Source organism: Gasterosteus aculeatus, chromosome Y (assembly GCF_964276395.1).
Source record: "Gasterosteus aculeatus chromosome Y, fGasAcu3.hap1.1, whole genome shotgun sequence".
Taxonomy (NCBI): Eukaryota; Metazoa; Chordata; class Actinopteri; order Perciformes; family Gasterosteidae; genus Gasterosteus; species Gasterosteus aculeatus.
Genome location: NC_135709.1, coordinates 13,074,307 through 13,088,676, shown reverse-complemented (window position 1 = coordinate 13,088,676; position 14,370 = coordinate 13,074,307). Strand labels below are relative to the sequence as shown.

Genomic DNA, 14,370 nt, shown 5'->3' with positions numbered 1-14,370 from the left:
TAAAGTGATAATCCAGCATCGACTGGTATAGTGATAATCCAGCGGCGACTGGTTAAGGTTATGGTTAAGGTGAAATCCAGCATCGACTGGTAAGATCTGCTTAACATTTTCCACTCTCTAGAAATCCTATGAATTAGGTAGATAGGTTGTCTAGAAGGGGGTGGGTGGCAGATATGCGCTTTAGTGTAAATGATAGTGTATATACATCTGCATGTGGTGTGAGTGTGAGTGAGTGTTAGTACGTGGTGCGTGAGTGTTTGAGTTGCGGGGTGCATGTGCTTGATTGATGTATGGATGTTCCAAATTATGTTTTACTACGTGTATGTGATTGTTTAACAGTGTATATATATGTATAGAATCCGAACTGGAGACTGATCATCTCCGGCGTCGGGTTGTAAAACCGTAGCATATTAAGGTGTTGGTGAGTAGTCCAACCCGGACCACGTGGGCTGCCTTGCTAGCGGCTAACGGGGTCTCATTGGTAATTCCACTGGGGAAATAGCGGGGCTTGAGGGGTGCTGATAGCTTGACCACGTTGTGGGTTAGCAGTTAGCTTGAGCCCATTGTTCTTCGCTACGCCGGCACACGGCGTTTTACGATCCATGACCGGAAGCGTCGAGGCATTTCCTCTTTGGTAGTTCTGTGTTCGATCTTCAGCTATCGGCTGAACAGCGCCTCATGTGGTTGGAGTAAGTGCACATCGTGAGGGGAAGCCCCTGAGTGTGCCATCTGGTGGGTGTAAGAGGGAATTACAAGAGGGGGAGTTCAATTTCTTCACTTGCCGTGTTCGGACGTTGACTTTGATGCACATTTGCCTTTACTAACTAGGATAGTGTAAAGATTGATAAGACAACTTGACGGATATCTGGATTGATGTTGACGTTTATTTGAAACATTAAAGTGCTGTAATGTCACGTTGAATTTGGTTTGTACTATAGTTCTGCATCGATTTTGGATTGGAATTGGAGGTTGATTTAATTCTGATGTGGTGCTTTTGAGAAGCTGTTATGAATTGTTTGATTTCGATCTCCAATGTTTAGCTGAAACCAGATTGACTGTCATTGCATTGTCTCTGGGTTGGGGGTGGATCATTGTTTATATTGTGGTATAATCTCTGGCGACATTTGTGGGGGAGTGCTTCTGCTATACTTCCTGATTGATATTGCCGGCAGTTTGACTGTATCATCATGACTTTGGTAAATTTTGTAACCTTGATTAATAATTTGGAGTAATTCATTTTTAGACATCAAGATTAACTTTATTGAAGTTTAATTTTTAGACTTTTGAATTTTGAATTAAGATTGAGTTTTGATTTGAGATATAATTAATTCTTTCTCTTTTTCCTCTGTACAATTGTAATCATAGTCTTTGGCATTGATCATTGATTATACTAATTTTTACAGTTCCGTGATTGATTTGATTTTGAGGTTAGAGGTAATGATAAGTTGATTTAACCTAGTGGTCTAACAAGATAGTTTAGTAAATTACACAGCAGTTATTGAACTGTTTTGATGTTGTAAATTGCCCTCCTTACTTTTTAGATTTGGTTATTTGTTTTACTGTATCGATTCTGGTCGATGGTTCGATTTGACATTTCCTCGGACAGCTGTTGGAAGTGACTTGGTTTGGTTTTTCCTGCTGTTAGTGACAGAGTAACACCTGGGACAGAAGGGACAGCATAGCGGTTGTTTAGAGTATTCCAGGTTGCATGATGGCTGCGCTTACGACTCAGGAACTGCTTGGCAGGGCCAGAGAGGAGGAAGCAGGTAGCTGTGAACATGGCCGTAAAACACCAAGTGAATACCAGGAGGCCGCGGAGGAGCTGTATATTACTTCAGGACTCCTGTCTATCAAAATACACGTGCAGAGGACCCATCCAAACAACGACAAAGAAGGAGAGGTTGCTGATGGAGGACGTCATCACAATAGACATTGTATCCTGGTGAAGAAGGCTCCAAACCACTATGCAGACTATATTCTCCCTATAAGAAATGAGCCACCTGCAGCCTCCCCTGTCCCACAGTGCCCACTACTGAGAAAAGCCAACGGTCAGAGCGAGTTTGTGCCCTGGAGTCATCGGGACATGGAAGCGCTGGAGAAGGGACTGCCGCCATTGGGAGAAGGAGCTAACCCATGGATCCGGCTCTTTGAAAAATACACAATAGGTGATGAGTTGGCTCTTGGAGATATGAGAGCCTTAATAGCCCGTCTAGAGGGAACAGTCAATCTAAGAGCCTTGGAAGTAAGAACAGGCACAACCAACGACGACAATGAGGCTCCATTTGATAAGGTCAGAGGAGTATTTTGGGCCGCAATGCGAAACATCTGGCCTACAAAGCCAAGTATGTCCATCCTGATGGGTCTGAGTATGAAACAAGGTGAAGACATGTCTCAATATGTGAGGAGAGCAGAGACAGAATGGCATTTGGCCACAGGAGAAAGACACGACAATAACAAATCTACTGCAGTAACCTGGCGACACACTGTGCAGCAAGGCTTGCCCCAGGCTGTTCAAACAGCGTTGGAGGGAGTAGTGGGACTGGACGACATGGATGAAAGCACATGGAGAGACCATCTAACCCACTTCTACAAAATACAGAGAGCTGCGGAGACAAGGAGGCAAGAAGAACTGGGGACGATGACGCATCGACTCCTGAAGATCCAACTGGCAGCAGCAGATGCAGAAGCAACGAAAAAACAGAGAGTCAGGAAACAACTGTCGGTGAGAGATGAACAACCTCAATACCCTGTTCCTCCAGAAGCCGCATATCCAACCGTAGGTCCAGCAGTGAGAAACCAATTGAGAGGATACCAGCAACCACCACAGTACAGAGGGAGAGACAGAGGCCGTGAATCTAACCGAGGGAGTGGATACTACCAAGGAGGGTATGGGGTTGATGTGTGTTTTATATGTGGGCAGGTGGGACATTGGTCAAGAACGTGTCCAGTGAAATATGAAGGGAACACACGGTCGAATGCTCCTCCAGGAAGGTTTCCCAACTCACTGCAGTCCAGGCAGAACCAGAGGTTGGGCACACCCCAGCCTCCACCTCCCCATATGTGGTGACCACAGCAACAGATGCCACTTGCTTTGATGGAGACAGAGTTCTGACGAGGCCCTAAACAACTAACTGGTGACACACCGACCCCCGCTGCTTTCCAACAGCTCAGATAAGCACCCTCAGCGTCCACGGTTTACAACTCACATTCCAGGTAGAAAAATGGAGACTAGAGATTATAAACTGCTGAGAGTGTCAGCTGAAACTAGACTTAAACCCGTAGGGAAGATTGATTTTAAAAAGGAAATCAGACATTGAAAATTAAGACACACGGTTGTGTAAGATTTAAATGAGGAATGAAGGTGATAAGGAATTAGGAGAGTTGTTGTATATATTGTCGATTTTTTGGATTAATGTTTGTAGTTTTTCGAGTTTTCTCCTGAATTCAGAGATGGGCGGTAAATTGTTGAGTGCTGCTATTGAGTGTATAGTGCACGATACACTTGATACAGTATCTTGATGATGGAAGCAAATGTCTGATCAAAGGAACATTTATAGCACCAGATCACGAAATATGGAAATTTGTTACAGACGGTCATCCTGTAATGTTCAACAAGTAGTACACCCTTACATTTGGATACGCTAACCATGAGAGGTTAGTGATCTATCAGTAATGAATGAATGGATTGGATCAAACTAAGCATGAGCTGAGTTTGTGTTTGCAGGTAACAGACACGTCTCCCACCCTCTGCTTTGCTTTTGGGCTGAAGAGCAATAAAAGTGGAGATTAACACTGGAGGGGGGTCTGGAACAGATGGGTCTGATGTTAAGTTGATTTATTATCTCCGGGTACTTTTTGGGATCAAGGGACTCACACTCTTCATAGTTGTTTTATGACCCTGAAGGGTTTGGAGAACCTTTGTTGATATCACCGGGGTTTGAGGTTCACATTCTGATACATTGATTGAAGTTTTAGAGACTGATACTGCAAATGCTCGACCACTTGTGAAAGTGGTCACAAAGGTCAGCAAATTGACTGTAATGATGGAGGCCTTCAGTGAGGCCGTCGAATGGTTTATTTTAATGGGGAAGTAAGCAAAAATGGGAAAAACAGGTTGAAGAGTTATGCAGTAATGCATAGGTTTTCAAAGGTGATGACACATCATGACAGAGCAAACAGGCTGAAGGTAAAAGGAGAAGAAATTGACTGTGAAGGTGAGAATGTGAGGTAACATTTTTGTGTAAACTTGCTCGTATGAGCATATTGCTTTGAGGTTAGAATGAACAAAGAGAACTTGGTTGGTCAATTAGTTGATGAAGACATGGAACAGTCATACACCATGAGGGTGAGACCTACAAGAAAAATCTCAAAGAGATCATTGAACGGGGACGCGAAGGCAATATTGGTGTTAATTTTTCATGAGTTGACTATGGGGGTCAATAATCAGTTATGTCGAAGATTCCAAATTTCTATATATGAATGGCTCCTCAAATCGGTTGGAAACAAGGCCGTTTGAGAAAGGCAATTTTCCAAAACAATGTGTAAATACTCTAGGAGCAGATAAAGATATGCAGAGGCATTCTTTACGTCAACGCATCACATTCTTCATTCAGCTGAGGCTCTAATCCAAAGCGATTTGCAGGAAGTGAATTTGAACAAGAGGGAACAGAACCAGAACAGCAAGAACAAAGAAGAGATTTCTCCTTCTAAGAAAGCACCATTCGTGAGTGTCATCCAGGTGCTAATTCTTCAGTTGTAGTAGTAGGTAGGTATGTGTGTTTATTATGTTCATTAGGGAACTCCTTCCACCATCAGGTGAACATCAGGTGTCAGGACAAATGATGACTTTGTTGGGAGTTTAGCTCCCAGTAAAAGAAACAACAGGCAGATGCTGAGATGGGAGTGAATTAGGGACGAGGATAGATTTCAAAGGGGATGCAGAGGTTGAAAGGGGATGGCGACTCATGGTCGAGGAGGGAGTGAGCAGACCTCCCTAAACAACAACTGATAAGAGGAGGAATCCTGGGGAAGTGTCGGAGCCATAAAATCCATCCACAGGTTGTATTTCATCTCAGAGTCACCCAACAGGTTTAAGAATCACACACGGTTGGTATGGGGGGAATTATTTCACTATGATAAATTTACTGACACATTTTTCCTCGAATACATGTGCATGGCAATTGTTAACTATGTTTTGCTTTTCAGTAGGAACAGGCGACTCCAATGCGAGACGGTCCAGATCGGCAACGACACCCAGTAGAAACGGCGTTGTGGGGGTTTTACGACGTTGTTGGATAAGCCAGGAGGTGGCCTGGGGGTGATTAGCATCACCAAACGCTATGTGAAGGGATGCTTTTACACCTACCTCAACATGAGGGACTGGGGGAGAACGGAATATAACTAGAGTATCTGCCGATTTGGGAACATTATTCCATGCAGTGAAAAACAATCATAAGATTCTAAACAACAGAGTTGTGTAGATGACATAGATTTAAGGTGTTAAGAAGAACATACAGTCGTTCTATCAATGAAACAACTCACAAATTGATTAGAATGTTTTTAGGAAAACACTAGATGTTAGAGTTTAGCTACTCAAGTGGCATTTTTGGGATAACAGCAGACGATGGCCAACGCAGGAAGATCCAACATGACTTTTCTTCCTGGAACGAATGTGTAATGACATTGCTCTTCTCATACACAGGCACAAGGACTGATGAGACACACAGATGATACAATTACTCCACATTAAAAGAAATAGCTAAAACTGGGAAATAAGTGGGTAAAATGTTGAGTTCCAGTTATGTTTAAATATGCACACACTAGATGGTAGAACTTGTTTGCTTGAAGAGTTTGGTAAACCAGAAGAAAGAGCAACAGGAATTGGGAGAGCACACACACACACTCACACGCACACACTCACACGCACATCTAGACACACCTACACACACACACACACACATAGCTGCACCACTTGTGCTTCTCTATTCAACAGCCGATTGGGGAATCTTGTCCTAATGGGACCTCCGGTTAGCAGAGCAGTCTGCTCACAGGAACTGAGGTGATCCGAGGTCCAAGGAGGGAGCGTGAAGCTTAATCACACGTCTAGGATGACAGCTACGTGTCATCTGACCAAACCACTGACAACAACAGATGTTCCAGCAGAGGAACATCAAGGAGGAGAAGTATAGGCACACACATACAACGAAGGAATCCACAAACACTGAGCTAATGTGACACACCATTTCCAGATTAGAGAAGGAACGGGAACGGCTGGGACACTTGATAAACACATATGATAAGAATGTTCAGGATGCAAACATACGCCAACGATATTACAGTAACAGAATTTGAGGATTTTGAGTTCAGAGCGTCTATTCGGTTGCAATGACCAATCATCACCAAGATAAAACTAAGCAGCATTAGACGCATTCACTGGGAACATTTGGACAGAAGGAGGGGAGAGAAGTCCACCATTTCATAGGATTGTGCCTATTCAGACAACTACAGCATTGTCTCGGTTGAAAGGCATATATCATAGTAAGAATTGAAAGTAAGAATTGTTTTTGGGAGGCTAGAAGTTCCTGTATGTGTTGTTTCTATTTCACTCCAAACAGAGCTGAGATCATTATTCAATGCAAGTGAATCCACACGACAACAAGTGGAGAGATGGTGTCCATTTATGGAGGGAGAGTAAACTATGAAGGGCAGGGTCTCAACCATTGACCCACTGGTTATGTTCTCCTCCTCAACATGTGTTGTCAACTTGAAACATCACTGTGGCACCGCCACATATAGAGCGGTTATTCTGTTTGACGTCATCCCTCCAGAAACAAACAGGGATGGGAGCATCAATTGAAAGACACATCCAGAGCTGTCCTATAGTGTTTTTTCCTTTAGTTTCAGATACCTTGTCCCTATATAATGTGTTGATATGTGTTGAACTTTAAGCGACTGAGACCAGATTCACTAAGAGATCCAGGGGGACATCTTCAGGAGGGTTTCCAACAGCAGCCATGTGGGAGAAAGATTGAATAAGGAATTATGTGTGTTACGAACTACACTGATTCCTCAGGGGAAACTCACGGTTTACCAATGACACTGATGCGGTTAACAGTAGACACAGTTACTGGTAGTTAAGATCACATCACCAGGAATAAACACCACCAGAGAAAGCCTTAAGAAGAAAGACAGATCTACATTAGTCTGAAGGTCACATAAATAAGCGAAAAGGATGCTAAGAAGGTGCCAAGGAGGGTGCCAGATAATGTTGAATTCCAGAATCAGATCACAGCTGAATTTGTGGACAATAATAAAATGTTGATTGGATGAAACTGCATTTAATGACAGACAGGTGCTACAAATGAAGACCTGCATGAGTCATTGGATGAAATGAGACTCATGGCCTAGAATAATAAAGTGGCTTTAGACATGATGTTAGCTGGAAACGGTAACTTCTGCAAAATGTTTGGATCTGTTTGTTGTGCGATCATCTCCAACAACACAGCTCCTGGTGGCTTGGTGACCAGAGCACCAGCCCCACTGACAGCTTGAACCAGCAGCTGACAGACAACTAAGGCGACGACAATCCTCTCACCAACGGAAAAGTGCATTCCTGTCTGCGTTAACCCTTCTTGTGTTACAGTCATGATCTAGTCCACTACGGATGAAGCTGCATCTACTGCATCCTTGGATTCCTGCAGGGATTGATCGATATTGTGTTTAGTGAGACTAGTATACAGGGAAATCGGTAGCGAGTAGATGATGAGGGACAATCACTGTTGACGGATGTGACTGTATGAAAATTTTTCTGTCTTTGAGAGATGCTCACAGTGAACTGTGAGCAAGGAGGGAATTGTTAGGGATTTAAGCCAGAAGTGCACCCTAGTCATAGAATTGTAGTACGTGTAATGATGTTTAGTGTTAGAATTATAGTTTGTGTGATGTTAGATATTAGTTATTACATTAACATGTTAGATGAAGTGAATGCAATTTCAATCAAACACAATTCATAGTCATTTAAATCATATAAACACTGTACACATTAACATTCTGTCACAATGTGATGTTAAAACCTGGGGACGGATGCCAATTGCCGTTCTTTATGGATTTCTCCCAATTTTATCCCCAAAAAGGGTTTTTTGGGAGTTTTTTCTCCTGTCAGGTAATAAAATGAACAACTTAATGTAAGGCAGCCGACTGAGGCAAATGTCTTGAAAATTGAACCACATGAACTGTCTTGGATCTTATGATGAAGTGTGATGAACGGTGATCATTAATAATGGGTTGTTGTAATGAAAGTGTACTAGTTATAAGATGAAGACTTAAACGATGTATGCTTTGTTAAATTCACTCATTGAGGCATAAAGCCACGGTATCTACATTGAGTGCATTGGAATGTGAGGGACAGCTAGTACAGTGAGGTTTCAGGTTACAGCTGCAGCATCACACCTCGACGTGAAGGGGACAATGGAGGAGGTGACCCTTTGGAGAAGAGGCCAATGACATTCAAATGCACCAAGGAAGACACACCTCAAGAGTTTTCAAAGGACCATGGCGGGGAAAAGACTGTTAGAACTTCTCCTGCAGCCGCGTTGATAAGTCACTTCAGACTTGCTCAGAGGATTCTCTATTTCGCGAAATATTCCACTGTTCGCTTAGTATTTCACTTTGTAATTGTAATCCCTATTACGTTGTTCAGTTATTAAATAACTTTTGATTTTTGAATTTAAACGAATTGACTCATTCGTGTCCTCGTTTCCGGCCGGGACGAGAACCAGGAGTGAGGCCTCCCTCGAGAGCTTCCGAAACCTTAACATCAGTGAGAGATTCACACTGAGCCACAAATGGTCCCAACTCCCTCCATTGGTCAAGGCGTCCTTTAGACAGTGAGACATGAGGATAGGAGCCGGGAACTTGAAACAGTTCTTTCTGTGTGGGAGACAGAGAAATAGACACAGCAGATTTACAAGTTGACCAGTACAAAGTAGAACAGGCAATTGCATCATTGAGGGCCTCAAAAAATATCTCTTCAAAAGAGTCATCTGGACCCTCTGAGACATATGTTGTGCAATGCAGGTGTTCAGGGTTCATACGGTCTCCAAGAGGAGAAACCCGTGCTTCACCAGCCTGGCTCAGCCTCCGAGCATCATCGATCGGGATCCACCACTGATACACAAAAAGAGGATTATAGGGAGCCTTTTGAACCATTTGGAGTGCGGCTCTACGCCTAACCACTTTAAGGCCGTCTGGAGAGGACGGCAAACAAATACCATATGTACACATCAAGTCTCTGCCCATCAGATTTATGGGACAGAGTGAAGAGAGTAAAAAAAATGTTTTACTTTTATGTCAGGGTTTAGGTCAGTCTCGTCAGAGTGTACACTCGTCATAGGTGCAGTAAATTTTTCTGTCACAGTCAAACCTGAAGCCCCTCCAGAATATACATACCGCCCACTCATTTTTTGATTTGGAAAATGTTTTTCTTGAATTACTGAATGAGTAGCTCCAGAGTCTACTAAAAACGGCAATTCTTTCCCTTCCACAATTACTCTTGTAGTTGGGATATCTTTGTATGCATCTGATGAAAACATAGCATACGTGAGTGGTGGTGGTGTGGATGTATTCTGTTGCTGTTGCTCTGAGTGAGAAATGATGCTGGGCAAAACAGCATGTTGTTCTGCAGTGTGCCTGCGAGGAAGCAGGTCTTATGAATTTCCGGATGGGTGGGGGTCTCGTCCTCCTTCTGCACCCAGTGTCAACTGTTTTACGGCATGGAGCATCGCAAGCTGGGCTTTCTCCCCAGTCTGCTTGCTGCGTTTGTCTTGACACATTTGATTTTCCACATGCATTTTATAATTGTGTCGTGCATATTTTACCACTTCTGTGAACCTGGCATCTTCCAGACCCACGACAGAGTTTTCAGTGGAAGTTTTGACGTCTGGCAGAAGCCCGTTCATGAAGGCGTTCTTGAGATGAGTTTCCTACACAGTCATGTTGGTTATGTCTGTGGGCTCCTCGAGGCCGCTGTGAATCTGAAAGGCAGCCACAAGACGCTGATAGTAAAATGTTACATCTTCGGTTGTTTCGTGCTGTTGATGAGTGCCATGTTGACAACCGCTGGGAAGGCCGCAACCACTGCAGCACAGATGGCTTTGCAAAACGTCAGGTAGTCCATCCTGTGGCCCTGGAACTTGAATCATGGGGGCTTGAATATAAGACCCATCCAGTTTACGGTCCATGGTGGTGTAAGAAGATCCACAATTCTGCCGGCTGTGCCCCTCCAAGGCAAGGCAAGGCAAGGCAATTTTATTTGTTTAGCGCTTTTCATACACAAGGCAGACTCAAAGTGCTTCACATCATAACATTTCATACAAAAATGTGAAATAAAATGCAGGAATTAAAAGATAATTAAAAATACAATTATAAATTAAAATCTTATTTAAATTGTTTAATTAAAGGCAGAGGTTACAAGTGCAATGTAGGTAAAATTTAGCCGAAGGCGAAGCTGAAAATAAAAGTTTTCAGTCTTGTTTTAAACGTGGTCAGAGTTGGGGCAAGTCTTAAATCTTCAGGAAGTTTATTCCAGCTGTTTGTTGCGTAGTAACTAAATGATGCTTTCCCATGATTTGTATTTACTCTGAGAATCACTAACAGATTGGTGTCAGAAGATCTTAGTGATCTTGAAGGCTTATGTAGTGGAAGCATATAAGTGATATACTTTGGCCCTAAACCATGTAGTGATTTATATGTGAGCAGTAGGATTTTGAAATTAATTCTCTGACATACTAGGAGCCAATGTAAGGATTTAAGAATTGGTGTAATGTGCTCACATTTTTTGGTCTTTGTTAGAACTCTAGCAGCAGCGTTCTGAACAAGCTGGAGTTTCCTGACAGTTTTTTTTGGAAAACCTGCAAGGAGACCATTACAATAGTCTAGCCTACTAGTTATAAAGGCATGTACAAGTGTTTCTAAGTCTTGAGCTGACATGAGCCCTCTAAGTCGTGCTACATTTTTGAGGTGGTAGCCGATTTTGTTACTGATTTGATGTGACTCTCCAAGTGTAAATCTGAATCCATAATAACCCCCAGATTTCTGGCTTTATTTGATGTTTTCAGGGACAGAGAGTGAAGGTGTTGGGTTACTTTAAACCTTTCATTTTTAGCACCAAATACAATGATCTCAGTTTTGTCTTCATTTAGTTGTAGGAAATTTTGACACATCCAGTCTTTGATTTGCTCAATGCACTGGCACAGAAGATCTATAGGGCGATAGTCGTTTGGTGATAGCGCTACATAGATTTGGGTGTCATCAGCGTAGCAATGGTGGTCAATTTTATGTATATTTGGTCGTATATTTGTTTCTAATATCCTACACAATACAGTCGTCACCGTAAGGCGTAGTTTCTTTACTCAAGGAAAAACTTTGCAAAATCCCCACTCAAAACTCACGCTTCGAGTTTGCCACGATCTTATTCTAAAGGTAATTCAGTAGAACTCACGTTTGGTTATTGTAGGATATCAGAAACAAATTGACGATCCGCTTCATAAAATTAATAAAATGCATATAGTGTAGACCAGAATACAGCCATGATTCTGAAACTGTGTAATCAATAAAGTAATGACAATATTGTAAAACCACTGTAATTCTGCAACTGTAATAGAATAATATCAATGCAGTTATGATTGTATTTGATATAATGTAACCAACTGGAATGCATGCATGTAATACTTGAACAACAACTGATATTGACTATGGGCCGTTCGAAATCCGAGTTACATTGAACTCACCAGAAGACCACTCCCAGAGGTGTGGACACTAATTTTCACACCTTTAAGCATTGTTATAAATACCTGTAGGAACCATTGTTCTCAATTTCGCTGGTGGAGGCGACAAACGGGCACTAGGGATGGTCAAAAGGACTGACCTGGGGCCTGTTGGTTGCTGAGACCAGCGGCTCCTCAGCTGAGATGTTCTTTTTACCACAACACCATCTCTTTTATTAAATACATTCGATTTTAACCTTTTGATCAGCGATGACCTCTGTCATCCTTTCTTCATTTTTGAATAGTTAACAGTTAACAAGAACAGTGATATCGTTTTACCTGCTTCAGCATAAAATTCACGTATAGGCTATTTCCACGGTCTTATTCCACAGGTGGAATTCACGTTTGGTCAATAACAACGGTCTTATTTTACCCGGGTAGTCAAGCGATCTGCATTACGATCTCGGATAATTTGTTCCGAGTGAAATCTTTACCGTAAGCAATCCTGTCTTCTACTTGTAGTCTAGCGATGTTACGATCTCGGAGAATTTGTTCCGAGTGATCCTATCTACCTTCGCATAAAATGATGCATTAGAAATATCCCGCAATCATGTACTCAAAAAAAATTAAAAAAATTCCCCGAACTATCACAACCATTTGATCAGTCATCTGTTTCCGTTATGTTCAACTCTTACTGTTACTTTATAATTGGAAATTCAACTTTGTAGAAATTAATTATTTTTCGCTGGATACACGTGACGTCAATCAGGACTCCTCTGGTTTCCGCCGGTCCTTTCTCTCTTGTCTAAGGAGGTATGAGGCAGGATTATCAGGTGGTGATCCTGGAAACGGCCTTTTCCCCAGACGGTCCCCCGGAGCCTGACGGACAGTCAGTGAATCCTGTTCCTGACGCCAAATTGTTGTGGAATATTTCAATAAAAGCTCAGTAGAAGAGAATGATTTGTCTGATAAAACAGAGTCTTGATGAATGATCAAAGTTGCAAAAGGTCCATTTATTGCCTGCAAGCAGGAGGTCAAATACACAGGCACGTATCACGATGCTCTGTGGAGATGGCGTCTCCGAGCAGTAAAAATGCTGAGTTTTTATACACATGTGGAGGACATTCTCCCTGCCAGTTACGAGAAGCTGCAAAGCAGATTGAGATAAGAACCCAGGTGAAGCTGAGGGTAGCACACACACACACAAGATCCTCCTCAGTGGCCGGTGCAAATCATAATTAATTGACATAAAGTAAAACGTGTATCCGGAACTTTCATACCGAATAAGATATGAACCAAGGCCATGAACAGAAGTCCTTTGTTTTGAAGCTTCTATGAGATCGAGTCGACCGCCCTCTCTTCTCAGGGCACAGCTGCAAACTAACATTTTGTATCATGCTGACACTTGAGACACGGCTTTAGCACAAAACAATGTTATAACATATTTTTACCATTTTCTTAACGAACAATCCATGAAATGTAACAACAACATTAAATCAGTCGCTGGCTGGACCGGAAGTGGATGCAGCATTTTCCTCTGACTCTCCTACAGCGGGAGGTATGACTCAATTTTCTCCTTGCTGTTAATAGAAAATTGAAACAAATTTGACAAAAATGAGCAGTAACCCTAAAATACGTATTGGGACCCCTTCATTTTTTACACATTTTATGTCGCAGATAAGAAACATCCCGAAGATGATCCAGAGAAAATGGAGGAACTTGAGCTTGTTTTAAAAAAATGAAAGCGACGTAGAAGCGGAATGTCAATGGGAAGAAATTCTAAAATATATATATAATTTTTTTTTGGTTGTTGAATTTTGAGGCAAAAACATGGATTCAAGCGCACAACACTGTCAAATACCAAATTCTGAAAAAAAGTGAATGGGTATGAAAGTTTTCTTAATGCACTGTACATTTCCAATTGCTTCTCTGGCTTCCAGCCACAATTTTTGTAAACACCCAAGCGTACCTCAATGTTTTCTCCCTATAAGAGCACAACGGTCTGATAGCGACTACAGAATCAGGCCAAACCACAGTTGGGGAGTTATAGGTACTCAAATCAGGGGGCTCGTCCGGGATGAGAGGTTTTCCTGCACAGGCGAATTCGATCTAAAACGCTTACACCTGCTGAACGCGACGTACTCCCAGGCCGGCCTCAAAATAAGGTAAGCAGAAACCTGTTACATCTAATTCTGCATATTGAATAAGCTAAAGTAAGGAGTACGTTGTGGATTGGTGGTGTAAGAACCAAATTAATACTTGAGTAATTCTCTAAAAGAAAAAAGAAAAGAATAAAAAAATTGCATCGATGGGATGAACACCGCCGAGTGTTTGTTTGCGTGCCGCCGGGTACGGGAAAAGTACTGCAGTGCTTAAGGTCTGGAATCCAAAAAAGAAGTCATTACTGTTGTTTAGTGGGTACCTGCCTGTACCAAGGGATCAATCCGTCATAAATCAAAGGAATCGAAGGGCGCTGAAGTTTGGGAATGAATAAATTAACTATGGTTTTGTCACCACAGTTTAGTGTACCTAAGTATCAAGGGATCGAAAATCCGACATGAATTAAGGGAATTGATTCGGAGTCAATATCCTGGTCTCTGGTTTGGCA

General features: G+C 42.2%; 1 protein-coding gene across 1 annotated transcript; it reads left to right on the top strand.

Annotated features, from left to right (window-relative positions):
- On the top strand, positions 1-8,730 carry LOC144391200 (uncharacterized). Its single transcript, XM_078097783.1, has one exon. It carries the CDS (start codon positions 1,709-1,711, stop codon positions 3,065-3,067), a length of 1,359 nt encoding a protein of 452 aa, XP_077953909.1. The 5' UTR covers positions 1-1,708; the 3' UTR covers positions 3,068-8,730.
- Positions 8,731-14,370: the final 5,640 nt, after the last annotated feature.

Coding starts and splice junctions, on each gene's coding strand:
- LOC144391200 (XM_078097783.1), top strand. CDS start 1,709: ATGATGGCTGCGCTTACGACTCAGGAACTGCTTGGCAGGGCCAGAGAG.